Source organism: Desmodus rotundus, chromosome 2 (genome assembly GCF_022682495.2).
Source record: "Desmodus rotundus isolate HL8 chromosome 2, HLdesRot8A.1, whole genome shotgun sequence".
NCBI classification, from domain to species: domain Eukaryota; kingdom Metazoa; phylum Chordata; class Mammalia; order Chiroptera; family Phyllostomidae; genus Desmodus; species Desmodus rotundus.
The window spans coordinates 163,717,426-163,730,969 of record NC_071388.1 but is presented as its reverse complement, the minus strand read 5'-3'; the positions used below and the strand labels follow the sequence as shown (position 1 = coordinate 163,730,969).

The following is a 13,544-nucleotide window of genomic DNA, read 5'->3' as shown; positions in this document are numbered from 1 at the left end:
CCACGTCCATTTTATTAACAGTTTAAGTTTCTACAAATTATTGACATTACAAGTAGTTTTTACAGTTAAGTTTCACACTAAAGACACTGTTTGGCTCAAGAAGCAGAAAGCTGAGTAATGTACATCATCCATATCAGACACTGTGTTTCAAGTTAAAAAAAAATCTTTTACGCTTTCTGGATTTTAGCATCAAAGGAAATGTTGTTTTCCTTTTAGGAAATTGAAATTAATAAAAATTTAATGAATATACTGACATGTGGCTCATTTAGAAACAGGAAGCTTTGAGCCACGCAAATCTCCCGTAACTTAGAAAGCCAAAGGCAATTCTGGATTCTCAATCCTAAACTGGCACTTGTTATCTGTGGCTTTTCTCCCACCGAGAGCTAAGCCCTACTTAAAATCAAAGTTGCTAAATATTAAGTGGTAAACAAAAAGCTATTAAAACTGCCTTTAATTCCTATTTCAATGTTTCTTAAAATGTGGACAGGCTTTCCACACTATTCCATTTTGGCTGCCTCAAGCACCAGCACATGCGGTTTGTGAACCAATCCGTACTAACTAACCACATGTGTTCACATTTACTGTACAGGATAGATGCTCAGCAAACCCAGCCCCATTCAACAGCCCAGATTAACACTTCAGTTTGGGATTACAGGGCTTCCCTGATCAGCTATGGTTAAGAAATTGTAGTTATGAAAGAATGTAAGAAAGGAAAATCTCTGGAGCCAACATGCACAAAGGCATTTTCAAGAAGCAAGCTAGGACCTAGCGGTCCCTAAGAGAATATTCTGAAAAAGAGGTGGCCTTGGAACCATCTGTATCTGGTATACTACACACACTGATGGAAGCTCATCCTTTACTTTTATTTTCCAAAATATATCAGCACAGCTATGCACACCAGAAGGCTTCTAGCCTCGTAAGGAACTTTACAGTAATTGTATTACATATAATATGTAAGCATTAGGGAAGAAAACCCAATTCCTCACAAGAGGAAAGAATTTAATCCTTTCTTTGTAGTAATATGTTGGGCACAATAAACACGTGGCTTTTACAATTGTTACTAAACTAAAAAAGCTCAAGTTACTCAGCATAAGACTAAATTCACTTATGTACTGTAGATTGCACCAAACATTAAGGCAACAGTTACTCTAAGGGCCCATAAAGCCTGTTCATATATTGAGTCTTTAGTATCAATGCCATTTCTCACTAGGAGCAAGGTTCCATCCCCACTAAAACCCCAACCCAAATGTGACATCAAATAAAATATCAGAAACATGACTAAGAAAGACAAGTCAGTGTTATGCAGTACTGAAAACCAAAGAGGGTACAACCTTTAACATTTTTAAGTGAACTTATTCAAAATGAGTTAAGAAGCCTCACAGAAACAATGTTCTCCAGGCTTTAACTTTTATGGGGCCATTTTCAGATATTTCGGGAATATGAGGCAAGGTTTAAGTGCTTCTGTGCATACTCAAGAACTCGGCTCTCTACAGACACTAAGTATATGCAGCGGCACCTCTCAGAGCGGGTGTGTGAAAGTGGGGAAATGCTTTCTGATTTACTAAGTCAGAGTGAAACAGTACTGTTCAGGTTCATGTGTTTCAAAATGATCCCCGTAGAAATGATTCCAACTACAAAATGTAGTTATCACTATAAAACCAAGGTTGGGGAATCCCGCAAACATGGGCAAAGGAAAACAAAGACATAAATCACTGATTTCCACAAGGTTCATGCAGAATAGTGAACACAACAATTTCAGGTGTTAAATTTATAGTTTCCTAGTATCAAATACAGATTTCTGAGGTGGTTGAAATCTGAACTCCCTGGGAAAGAATGTTATAACAATCACATGCAACAGAATGGATCTGCTTATGAATCTGTAAGTTTTATTTTTAAAAAATTAATCAGAAACATGTATACACTCCAGTGAGATATTAGTACCATATTAAAATTCTACATTTTGATCACCAATTAGAGAAATCACCTTCATGAATAGATGCATTTTATAAAGCCGAGATTTTTATAATTATAGAGGCAAGTGTAATGTTCTCATCAAGTATCCAACTGTTTCAAATATCAAGGGCTTTAAGCACAGATCTGCTGGAAATTTTATAATTAAAAGTAAATCACCAATGTGGAGAGGCAGCTTCTAATAAATCAATATTTAGTTTTTATTGTTAATCTAATATTTAATTTTGATTTGTTTACAGATTTGTTGTGTATTAGTCTGAGGCCAATTTTATTAATTAAAATCATTTATCATTTTGAAGTCTTAAAAATACCATTTTGTCAACTTTAAATTTTTACTTTTCTGGTTAAGGCTATCTTCACATATAAAAGGTATCAAACTGCCCCAAAATACTCTGGAGCTGCTGCTACATAGACAGTGTGTCCTTTTACAGGATCATCTGTGTTGTGACCTACTGATCAAATATTAATTTAAAAAAATTATCAAAAGTTAGGTATTGCATTAGGAAAAGAATCCATCTCAAAATGTGAGTCATGAGCCTTGACAGTGATTCAAAGTAACCCTTTCACTTATTTTAACATCCAGATTTGAATGTAAAAATGTATGCTAAAGGTGATTAACGTTCTCATTATTTAAGAAACATGATATTTCAAACTTTTGATTATGCTATGTATATCAATACATTACAGGTTTTTAAAATTTAGGTTAAACCAACCAGTAATTCAAAAGAGGTGTTAAGCCATTATTAAAAACTAAACTGAAACTTTACTGTTATATGAAAATTTATCGTGTTGTTTGGGTTAAGTTTTTAAAAAAGATTTTTATTTTTATCACTGAAATTGTTGAAGCTTTCAAATTCAATAGCTGAAAGATGACTATGTTTCTTTAGCCAAACAATCTTCCGACTGGAGACAGAAGTGTAATAAGCAGTCTCCCTTCTCTCCCGTCGCAGCTTCTGCATCTCAGCAACACGGATGTGCAACCACACACATTAGGAGTCTGAGCTGAAGAAAGGCATTCATTTCATGGTAAACCTGTTCTTCACAAGCACTGAGTAATATAAATCAGCTTTTCTTAGAAAACCTATTATGAATGAAATAGGATATAACAATAGGTTATCTCAGGGATACAAATACAACTCAGACGTCAGTAGAAACAGAAACGTGGAGAACAAAAACGTGTCCCCAAACAGAATAATTTGTATATTGATGATTTAAAGTTTTACAATTGTACACTAATTTCAAAAAATAAAAAATAAAGGTAGGCCAAGCACCTTACAGAGCTGAAAACATCCTACATAACAGACGGCCAATACTGGTTTATGAGTCCCCTCCCTCAATGGCCAACTCACACTGCAATGTGCCCTGAAACCCATATGTGTATCGCTCCTCAGCGGGATCCTTCCCAAAGTATCTGCTTCTCGGAGATGTTTTTAAAAAGAGGCTGGATAAGCAATAGGTGACACCAAAATCTGCCTTTGTTCCCAAGAGGAAACGTCAATACGAAACAGCTGGCAGCATCTTCCTCCGCAGTAACAACCGGCAGACTTGTGCTGCCTGACTAAAATTTGAAATGACAACGAAATGAGAGAGACTTCGGAATACCATCTGTCAATCCATAAATGCAGAAACAAAACAAACTACAGAATGAAACAAACTTATTTTAAACCAACAAACAAATGCAGCTGAGATATAGTCCATGATATATATGATTACTGGCATAACAATAGTTGAAGACTTAAAAAAAAAGTGACTTTTTTCATAACAACAGTACTGGATTTATAAAAGGTTTCTGTTTCCAAAGATATTATTGGGGTCCACATATTCCTTGACAGACTTCAGCATCCCAAAGCCGACATCAGAGATACTTTCCTTTAGCCATTGCTTCCGTAACTTGCCCACTGGAAAAACAAAATAAAAAATGCTTCAATATACACTGTGATGCTGGGAACCAATCAATCTTGTGACCACGAATGAACAAACACTGTGTGATAAATGCTTTTATTCAAAAATGAGAAATGTTTTGCTTTATTTGATTTATTGAGCCCACCAGACTATCAAGCTCATTAAGCGCAATGCATTCCCAGGGGAAGCCTGTGCTCCACAGAGTCTCCTTTTTCTGTAAACTATGAAATGAAGACGAAGAAAGCTTGGACTGAGATTATGGCCCATTTTACAAATAACAAAATGAGAAAAATGTGCATTTCAAAAGAATCCCCCTCCTGTCTTAACAACCAAAACAGCCAAAGTTTCAGAGAAAATGAAGTTAACTCAAGAAAAATACTGCACTCAGGTGAATTTCCTGGGTATAATACAGCAAAAATGACAGGATACATATCCACAAAATATTTTAAGGAAAACAAAAGCTTAGGAATTTTTAAGAAAAATCTGAACCCAGAATTTAAGGGAAAAAAAAAAAAGAACCTGGTTATGAAGCTTTTCCATTTGCATTTTCTTTTCATATTACTTTTAAATAAATCTGCATGTTTCCAAATAATGGTTACTTTCCTCCTATTTTACCGAAATTAGAGACTTCTTCAGGTACTAAGTCAGTCAAACACCTGATTCACCTTAAACTTACTCTTCTGCTTTTATACACTGTAAAAAGCATGCTCCCCTTCTTTGTTCTTGGTCCTACTAATTATTTCTGAGAATAATGAGTAATATAAAGGCTAGCAGCATAAATCATCTTTTAAAAAGTACTCAATAAAAAACATAACCTTTCTAAGTAGAACTTTTATAAAGAAAGGATATGTACTTAATCTGTAAAAGAATTCTGAAATGTCAATATGCTTTGGCATTAAAAAGCAAAGCAATATACTGACTTATCTGTGGTGAAATGGATAAATCTTTTAATTTACAAATAGGACTATTTGTAGTTAGTACTTTTCAAATGTATTATTGTAATAATTGAATTCCAATGGTCATTTTCCACAAATGTTCATTAATGACCCAAAGTCATCAACGGTCCTTTAATTGGCCACGGAAATGGGAAACCTTCTTTCATTAAGGTATTCAGCCTGTCATTCTAAAATGTGCTCCCATTTAGCAGGCTGCAGTGATACACCATAGCATCTGCCTTTTGGAAACCTTAAATACCATTTCAAGCTCAATTCAAAGCATCTTTTGTGTCCAGTTCTTCAGAAAACCATCAAACTGTCATTAAAATAATAAATAACATGATACCCTTTGAAAGCAAAATTTGTTTAGCTTCTAAAAATAAAAAAAGCATTGCTGGTGTTAAGATGGGGGGAAATGAGTTACGGTAGGAAAAAAAATCTTAAATTCAAAAAGGAGAAATTTTTTGCTTAAAAGAGCTCTAAAACTAGAAGCCAAGCGGTACAAATTTCTATTTACAGAACCTCTAGCACCTAAAAGATATTCCACCGGGTCCTCCTCCTATCTTCCTAAGGGACAACCCAGCACAACGCTTCAGTCTCAGGCTTTCTCACCTGCAAAAGGACTAAAATCTACAGTCCTTTCACCTCAAACGTACTATGCTTTTAATAACTTTAACAAAGTTACAAATCAGTTATTTCCAGATTTGCTCTAAGGGATTAAAACCCGGCAGAAGCGGCACTGTGATGAGCCACCAGCACTGAGGCAGCTCGGCAGAGGGGCGGAGAGCAGTGAGTGCCAGTCTCCACTGTTAGCTGTAATGTAGCTTCACTGAATGTGTCCTGTGGTCACGGATCTAATTGTGCCGAAAAGACTGCAAACAACTGCTCCAACAAGATGGAGCACATTAGAACCTCAGCAGGATGCCCAACAGCGAGCTTGTCTGCCTGGTTTTACACCTCTAGTAATGATGCAATTCCACAAGGAACTGAACCATCATTTGAGAAGCCACCCAACAGCCACTGCATATTTAATGAAGTTGCTCACCAAGCGCTGGAAAACAGAAGGTGCTTGGCGTGCATCATTAGTTCTGTCAGAAGGATAATTTACACATCTATCTTGTCAAATTTTCTATGGTTTATACTTTTACAATAATCAATCTAACATACATTTGATTAGTGAACTAGAAAGTTTTTAAAAAGGCAGTACAGGCAGCATGGCCGTGGCCTCTCATAAACATATTTAACGAAAGAATTTAACCCCTTTGTGGCAGAGGTCTGCGAGCTTCTGTGAGTGATAACAGAATTTCATCTGAGACCAGAAATCACGGCTCGTGCAATTAAAGGGACTAGAAATCTTCTGGTTTTGCTTAACAATTTAAATCAATACGTTGTAGGATTAAGTGTTCAAACAAAAAACACAACCTAAGTAAAAATGTTCAGTGAGTTTTTGTAATAAGACAATTATTGGAAAGAGCTCTTTATAAAATTCTAAAGAACCTTCTCTGGCTGTCTCAGATGCACTGATAAATTAAAAACAACAACAAAACCCCGAAGGTCCTAATCCCAAAGAAAGATCACATTTCAAAGCAGAAGAGTTTTACTGGAGAGTTGACTGACAGTAACAATGACGGTGCCGCGTGCCCCATCTTTGTTTGTCCTGCCGGGCCCTGAGAAACGAGCGGGCTGCACTGGGCTGGGCACACGCGACACACATGTGCACGCCTCTATAGGAGCCGCTTCAACATTTGCAAACCCCGTTTCAGGAACAGAAATGAGACTCTGTTCCTTACGCAGCATGTCATATTGAAAGACAGGACAACGAATAAAAACAGCAAAAACAGGTGGCCTAAGACGGAAACATTCCTTGTATGTATAGTGATCCACGAAAAGGCACCAATGCATTCATATCACATGAATCCTAATGCTCTTTCCAGGCCTGTATTACCTGAGGTGGGATACTCATGACCACTGACTCAACTATGTTCCTTTAACTTCTGACTTTCTATAGCAGTATAAACCCAGCCTGAGAGAGAACACTGGTGCTACAGAAAGCCAATTCCACCACCTCTGAAAATAAGATAGGAACCCTGTATTCCACAGTTCACAATTGTTATATATATATATAATACCCAAAGTACTTAAGCCTGGTATTTAAGGGTCTCAGAAGCATTTTTAAAGATACAAAAAACATAAGCCAGCCAAATACTAAACATTATAGAAAGCAATGGGGGAAATTCTTTATCTGCTTAAATTAAAAGTGGAGTTCACTTTTTTACAGTTTAATTTCAGATAATGTACATACAGACTGGATGAAACAAGTATTTTGTGTTCTTCTACAATATACACTGTATTTTTGAAAACTTATATTTGGAACAGAAAAAAAATGAAGCTTTTGAGGGTACACTTTGAAATCACAGGTTTTAATCTCCTCTGGATGTTAACATCTCCAAGAAAGAACGCCTTTCTGGTATGACTAACAGCATAAAAGAATGAACAGACACACATGCAAGCCGAGTGGGTAGTGAGTGGTGTATGTGTGATGTGTGGACTCGGGGGTCAGCCCAGCCATCAGAAATTATCTGGAACTACTCTGTGTTCTAAGGGCCTGAAGACTTAGCAGAAACTACCCAGTAGTCCTCTCTTAAAAGTGATAAATCTAGGTTCTACTTGCCAGCGTTCTTTTTAGCTAGATACAGCTAAAACTGTTTGCATTATGAATTTGATTACAAGGTTGAAAAGACTTATTATGTACTTATCATGAAACAGACGGTACATTTAGATGACTGAAGTGAAAGCTCAGAGGTAGAATTTAGCCAAAGTAGAATAAAAGCATCTAACCATTATTGTAACAACAGTATTTTGAAAGCTGCAGTTTGAGCATACTGGATACCTTTAGCACTATAGGTCGTATTTTTAAAACAAAATCTAGATTTAGCTGCTTGTATGAGTGATCCAAGCATCCCCTTCTATTTCAAGATTTAAGTAACGTGACTAACCTCCTGGTGAATTATGTAAGGAACTAGTGCTGGAGGTATACCAACCTCTTGCCAGATGAGGTTCTGGCCCCATGAAGCTTGAGGTACTGATGAAAAGAGAGAAGGACAACAGAGCGTTTCCACTCCTTGAGGTACCTGGGGACCGACTGTGATGAGGTTTCTTTAGAGGGGCAGGAGGCCTCAAGTGGAAAAAAGGATTTAGTTGTCCATTTGTTAGTGCTATAAAGCACATTTTTGTGTGTTTGATTTTGGTGAAGGTACATGCTAAGTGACAGCCAACAAATCTCCAACTGAAGGATGCTGACCCCCAGCCTTTAAAGGTGTCTGAGATGGGATGATGATATTCATGAGGCTGGTTTAAGGCTTACGGGATACTTAAAAGTCATATTTGATTTTTAAGTCATCTGGTGTATTTTCTAATGAAACTTCTGATATCAAGATGCAAAAATTCAAGAATACCATGTTAACAAAGCAATTAATATCTGATATTATAAGATTTTTCTCTTAGTAAATATTTAAAATGCCTTCATGCTAAGGTCTCACCAGTGCAGTTTATACGGTATGTCTAAGATCTTACAGATACTTGAATAGGTCTTTGAGATTATCAAACAGAAAAAAAGTTTAAATTACTAGGGTAATAACAGATCACAAGAGCTGGATTCAGTCTGTCTTCAGAACACAACCTTGTGTCAATTCTGCTCTCTATCCCCAAAAGATGGCTTGACAACCTTGAAGTTTAAACTCTGTGGAAATTAATGCCTATACAACAAAGTCGAAAGCAAGTGAACAGGTCAAATACCAGGAGATAGATAAGGGCAGAGGAGGAGAGAAAACATCATATGGTCCTTGAAGACCAAGCCCGTGTTTTATTCATGCTTGTAGCCCTGCTGTATACCATGTGTATGCCACAGTAAGAACTCAGTAAATGTTAACTGAAATAAAAAATTAACATTGAATCACAGTTATCTATCAGCTATTTTAGATACGGGGTAAGGGTTCAAATACCCAGGAAAAGGAACCTGGGTTTCCTTAATTTACTTTGGTTATATCTGCCTTGCATTCCCTACATTCTGACACAATTTCTTGGATATACTCAGAGCTATTCTACAGTAGCTAAGACTCCTCGGGCTCCATCAGTGCTTCTCAACAGAGGCAAGTCCACACCCGAGACAGTTAGCAATGTGTGGAGACAGTTTCAGTTATCACGACTGGGGCAACACTAGCGGCACTTAGTAAGCAGAGGCTGGATATGATGCTAAAGATACTACAATGCACACAACAGTCCCACAGCGAAGAGCTATCTGGCCAAAAATGGCAACAGTGCCAAGCCTGAGAAATCCTAAACTATATGCTTCCAAGTGTCCACCTCCCAGGAGCCCAAACAATTTCCGTAAAGGCAACACACCTTCACTGCTATAACCAAATGGATTAGCCGCCAAGGGCAGACTGTTGTTGCTAGGTGACCTTGTTCTAAATTTGAGGTTTTTGACCAAAATAAGAGAAATTGTGAGATTTTATCTACTGAGAAAAAACAACCATTAATGGCAAAGATACATTATTTAAAATTAACACTTAAAGACTTGAATCGAATGTCAACTGAAAGACATTTTGTCATTTTCGGCCATTTTTCCAACCAATCTGTTAAAATATGTATGAAATACAGTTTCACGGCACTATCCGGCAGGATTTTCAGTGGTGATGGAAATGTTCTGTATCCACACTGTTTAACACGGTAGCCCCCTAGTCATACGTGAATATCGAGTACTTGAATGGTGGCTGCTCTAAATGAAGAAACAGATTTTTAATTTTAATCAATTTAAATGTAAATAGCCACAGATAGCCAGCTATGTGGCTTTTGTGGTTGATAACACAGAACATTAAAAATAAATTTTACCTAAAGTCAATTTTGACAGATGTTATACTTGAAAATATCTATCAGGGTTAACTGTTTGCCGAGCACATGCTACTAACTATAAAAATTATTCTGTGACAACTTAATCCTGTAGTACATGCATTCTCAGACTAACAAACAGTACTTAGAAGAGTCTGGTACATAAAACTGCTGGGAATAAAAAGTTCTCTTTAAAGATCCGAAGAGAAGTAGTGACATACAATGCACCTAGTCTCTTCCGGTGATACGCCAAGGCAGGAAGCTACGACAGGCGTACGCAGCACATGGGGGGAGATGGCAAAGACAGTGGGCCCCTGCCCTTCCACCATGGCCCAGGAAACTGTAACTGAATGGGTGGGAAGGTGCAGGAATCAATACATTCTTACAACAGATTTTCTGCCAGCTCTCAAATCTGTTTATCCTATGACAGAGCTGAAATTGTTGAAATTGTTAAATGTTTGGCTAAATTATGCGTTAAATTGGCTTTTAGAGTCTGGTTCTGGGAGCCAACAATTTACAACACTGTTTCAGAGAGAAGAAAAATATTATAATCAACTTAAAAGTTTTGTGGGGAAAAAACTAGTCACAAAGAAAAAAAAACAAAGGAAAAAATTTAACTGAAAGGACAAACAAAATTTTTGCTATCTTATAGTAATCTGATAAAGATTCAATATTGGAAAGGCTATATTCATCTGGCAGCTCTAAAAAGACCAAAATCACAGCCAAGATACTGACACTGAAATAGTAGAGACCCGGAACAGCTCCATCACCACAGGGGTCCCTACGCTGCCTGCTTACAATCACGCCTCCCCACATGATTCCTGGAAACCACTAATCTATTCACTATTTCTATAATTTTGACATTTCAAAAATGTTGTAGGAATAACACAAATCTTTTGGGATTGTTGTTTGTTTTTTTCCACTAAGCATAACTCCCTGGAGATTCACCCAAGTTGTTGCGTGCCTTTTTTTTTTTAAATAGTTTTTTTAAAAGATTTTATTTATTTATTTTTAGAGGGGGAGAGAAAAGAGAGGGAGAAACATCAATGTGTGGTTGCCTCTCATGTGCCCCCTACTGGGGACCTGGCCTGAAACCCAGGCATGTGCCCTGACTGGGAATCGAACTACAGACCCCTTGGTTTGCAGGCTGGCACTCAATCCAATGAGCCACATTAGCCAGGGCTGTCGCATGCCTTAATAGCTAATTTCTTCATATTGCTAAGTAGTATTCCACAGTATGGATATACAACTGTTTCGCCACTTACAATAGTACCTCCCTTACCCGCAGGAGGATATATGTTACAGGACCCCCGGTTGAAGCATGAAACCACTGATAGTACAGAACCCTACATATACTAAGTTTTTTCCCATACACACATGCTTTACCACTTAAAAGGAAGCATGTTACAGCTTCTCTGTGGCATACATGGATTGCCAGCATCACTACTCTTGCATTTTGAGGCCATTTTTAAGTAGAATAAGGGTGGCCTGGGAACAAGCACTACAATACCATGGCAGTCTGATGACCGAGATGGCTAAGTGACGACCAGGCAGTCTGTGTACAGTGTGGGATGACTCACGTCCTGGCCAGGATGGAGCAGAGCAGCACGGCACTTCATCATGCTACTCAGAACGGCCTGCAACTTAAAACTTATAAATTATTTCTGGAATTTTCCACTTAATATTTTCAAACCATCATTGACCACAGGTAACTGAAACCATGGGAAAGGGGGACTACTGTACCAGTTAAAGGACATCTAGGCTGTTTGGGGCTATTATGAGTAAAGCTGCTCTGAATATTAATGTACAGGTTTTTTTGTTGTGGACATAAGTTTTTAATTCCCTGGAATAGAACCCCAAGAGTGTTAACTGATGGTTTGAATGGTAGTTGCATGTTTGATTTCATAAGAAACTGCCAAACTGTTTACAGAATGGCTGTACCACTTTCTATTAATACCAGCAACGTATGATTGACCTAATTTCTCCACATCTTCGCCAGCATTGGATATTGTCACTATTCTTTAAGTTTAGCTTTGTATAGGTGTTTGTATTTCACTATTGAGTTTAGAGAGTTCTTTACACATTAGAGACATAAGTATCTGTTGGATACATGGTTTGCGCACATTTTCTCCCACTCTGTTGCCTATCCCTTCATCCTCTTAACAGAGTCCTTCACAGAGCAAACACTTGTAACTTTGATAAGATCCAACTTACTGATTTCTCTTTTAATGAATTGTGAGTTTCAGGACTCTGCCTAGCTCTAGATCCTGGAGATTCACCACCTCCCTTTTTGCCTGGAAGTTTTATTACTTTGTTTTACACTTAAGTCCATTATCTATTTTGAGATAATTTTGGTACAAGGTCAAAGGTTTTTTTTGTTTTTTTGTTTGCCCACAGATGTTCAGTTGTCCCAGCACCATTTGTTGAACAGTCATATATGCTTCCTCCATTGGACTGCCTTTGTACCACAGCCAGAATCAATGGACACAATAGTGCGCGTCTTTTTCTGGGTTCTCTGTTCTGTTCCATTGATCAGGGTCTCTCTCCTCCAATACCACACAGTCTGGATTACCGTAGCTATGTCTTGAAATCAGGTAGATTGATTCCTATGAATTTTTCTTTTTCAAAATTGTTTTAGCAGTCTAGTTCCTTTGCCTTACCATGTAAATTTTAGAATAATCTTTTCTATATCTACTAAAAATATTCCTGAAATTTTGGTAGGAATTGCATTAAACAGATCAATCTGAGGAGAACTGACATATTCACTATGTCCAGTTTTCTACATAGTCTCTCCATTTATTTAGGTCTTGATTTTTTTTATCAGCATTCTATAATTTTCAGAACACAGATCCTGCATATATTTTGTTAGATTTGTGCCTATTTCATTCTCTTTGAAGCAACTGCAAATGGTATTGTAAATATTTTAAATTTCTGTTTCCATATGTTTGTTATTAATACATGTGATTGATTTTTGTGCGTATTCTTGTATTCTGCAATCTTGCTGAGCTTATTTTTGTAGATTCTTTGGGGTTTTCTATGAAGACAATCATGTCATGTATAAATAGCAACAGTTTTATTTTTTCCTTTCCAATCTCTATGTCTTTTATTTCACAATACAGGTTTTTAATAAATGGCCTCAAAGCTGACCTTTTGCTTATTCCTTTGAATAGTCTCTCTTTAAAGTTTCTGATACTACTGGATTCTGTTAAGACCACACAAAATAGCTGGCCCCTAATTATTCTCTGAACAACAGTAAATAATTTTAGTTAGGTAGAGACACCAATACTTAAACTAAGACTGGTTATATTGAATCAAGGCTTTTTACTTCCTGACAAGGACTTAGGTATAACTTTAGCAAATGAACAACTTGAAAACTTAAGTCATAAATTGAAATTAAATATGTGGCTGACATAAACTCTGCTGTTTAAACTGACCAGCTCGTCAGTTACAAAAACAAGCACTATGAAGATTAAGTTAAGCAGGCTTTATATTTCCTACAGCCTCCAGTTCCAGACTACATCTGTTTTCTTTGATACACAAAACCAGAGTTAAAATAGCTCCATTTATCACAGCATGATTGTAGGCAGACAAACCAGCCTGTCTGTTTCCAGATAGTGAAAGCAACTGTTATTAATCACAATTACAGGCCAAACCGTCTAAGAGAAATTGCATCAATATTCTCCCAACCCCCAGCCCTTCTACTCTTGAACTCAAAAATGGCACTGAGAGTGTCACAACACTGCCTGAAGGTCAGTAAATAAAGATGCTGCTATGAGGCCGACCTGAGTTTTAAGTTCAGAATGTGAATTAAGGAAAATCTTTTTACACATAAAGTGATCTCTCAAAAGC

The 13,544-nt window shown here is 37.2% G+C and overlaps 1 protein-coding gene across 2 annotated transcripts in view; it reads right to left on the bottom strand.

Moving 5' to 3' along the window:
- Positions 1-1,864: 1,864 nt before the first annotated feature.
- The window catches only part of AGPS (alkylglycerone phosphate synthase), a 142,747-nt gene continuing 131,067 nt past the window's right edge, over positions 1,865-13,544 (bottom strand). For both annotated transcript variants that reach the window (XM_024561455.3, XM_053918801.1), the window contains one exon: positions 1,865-3,869. In XM_024561455.3, the coding sequence (XP_024417223.2) occupies positions 3,748-3,869 (122 nt within the window). In that variant the 3' untranslated portion in view covers positions 1,865-3,747. The remainder of the gene's footprint in view (positions 3,870-13,544) is intronic.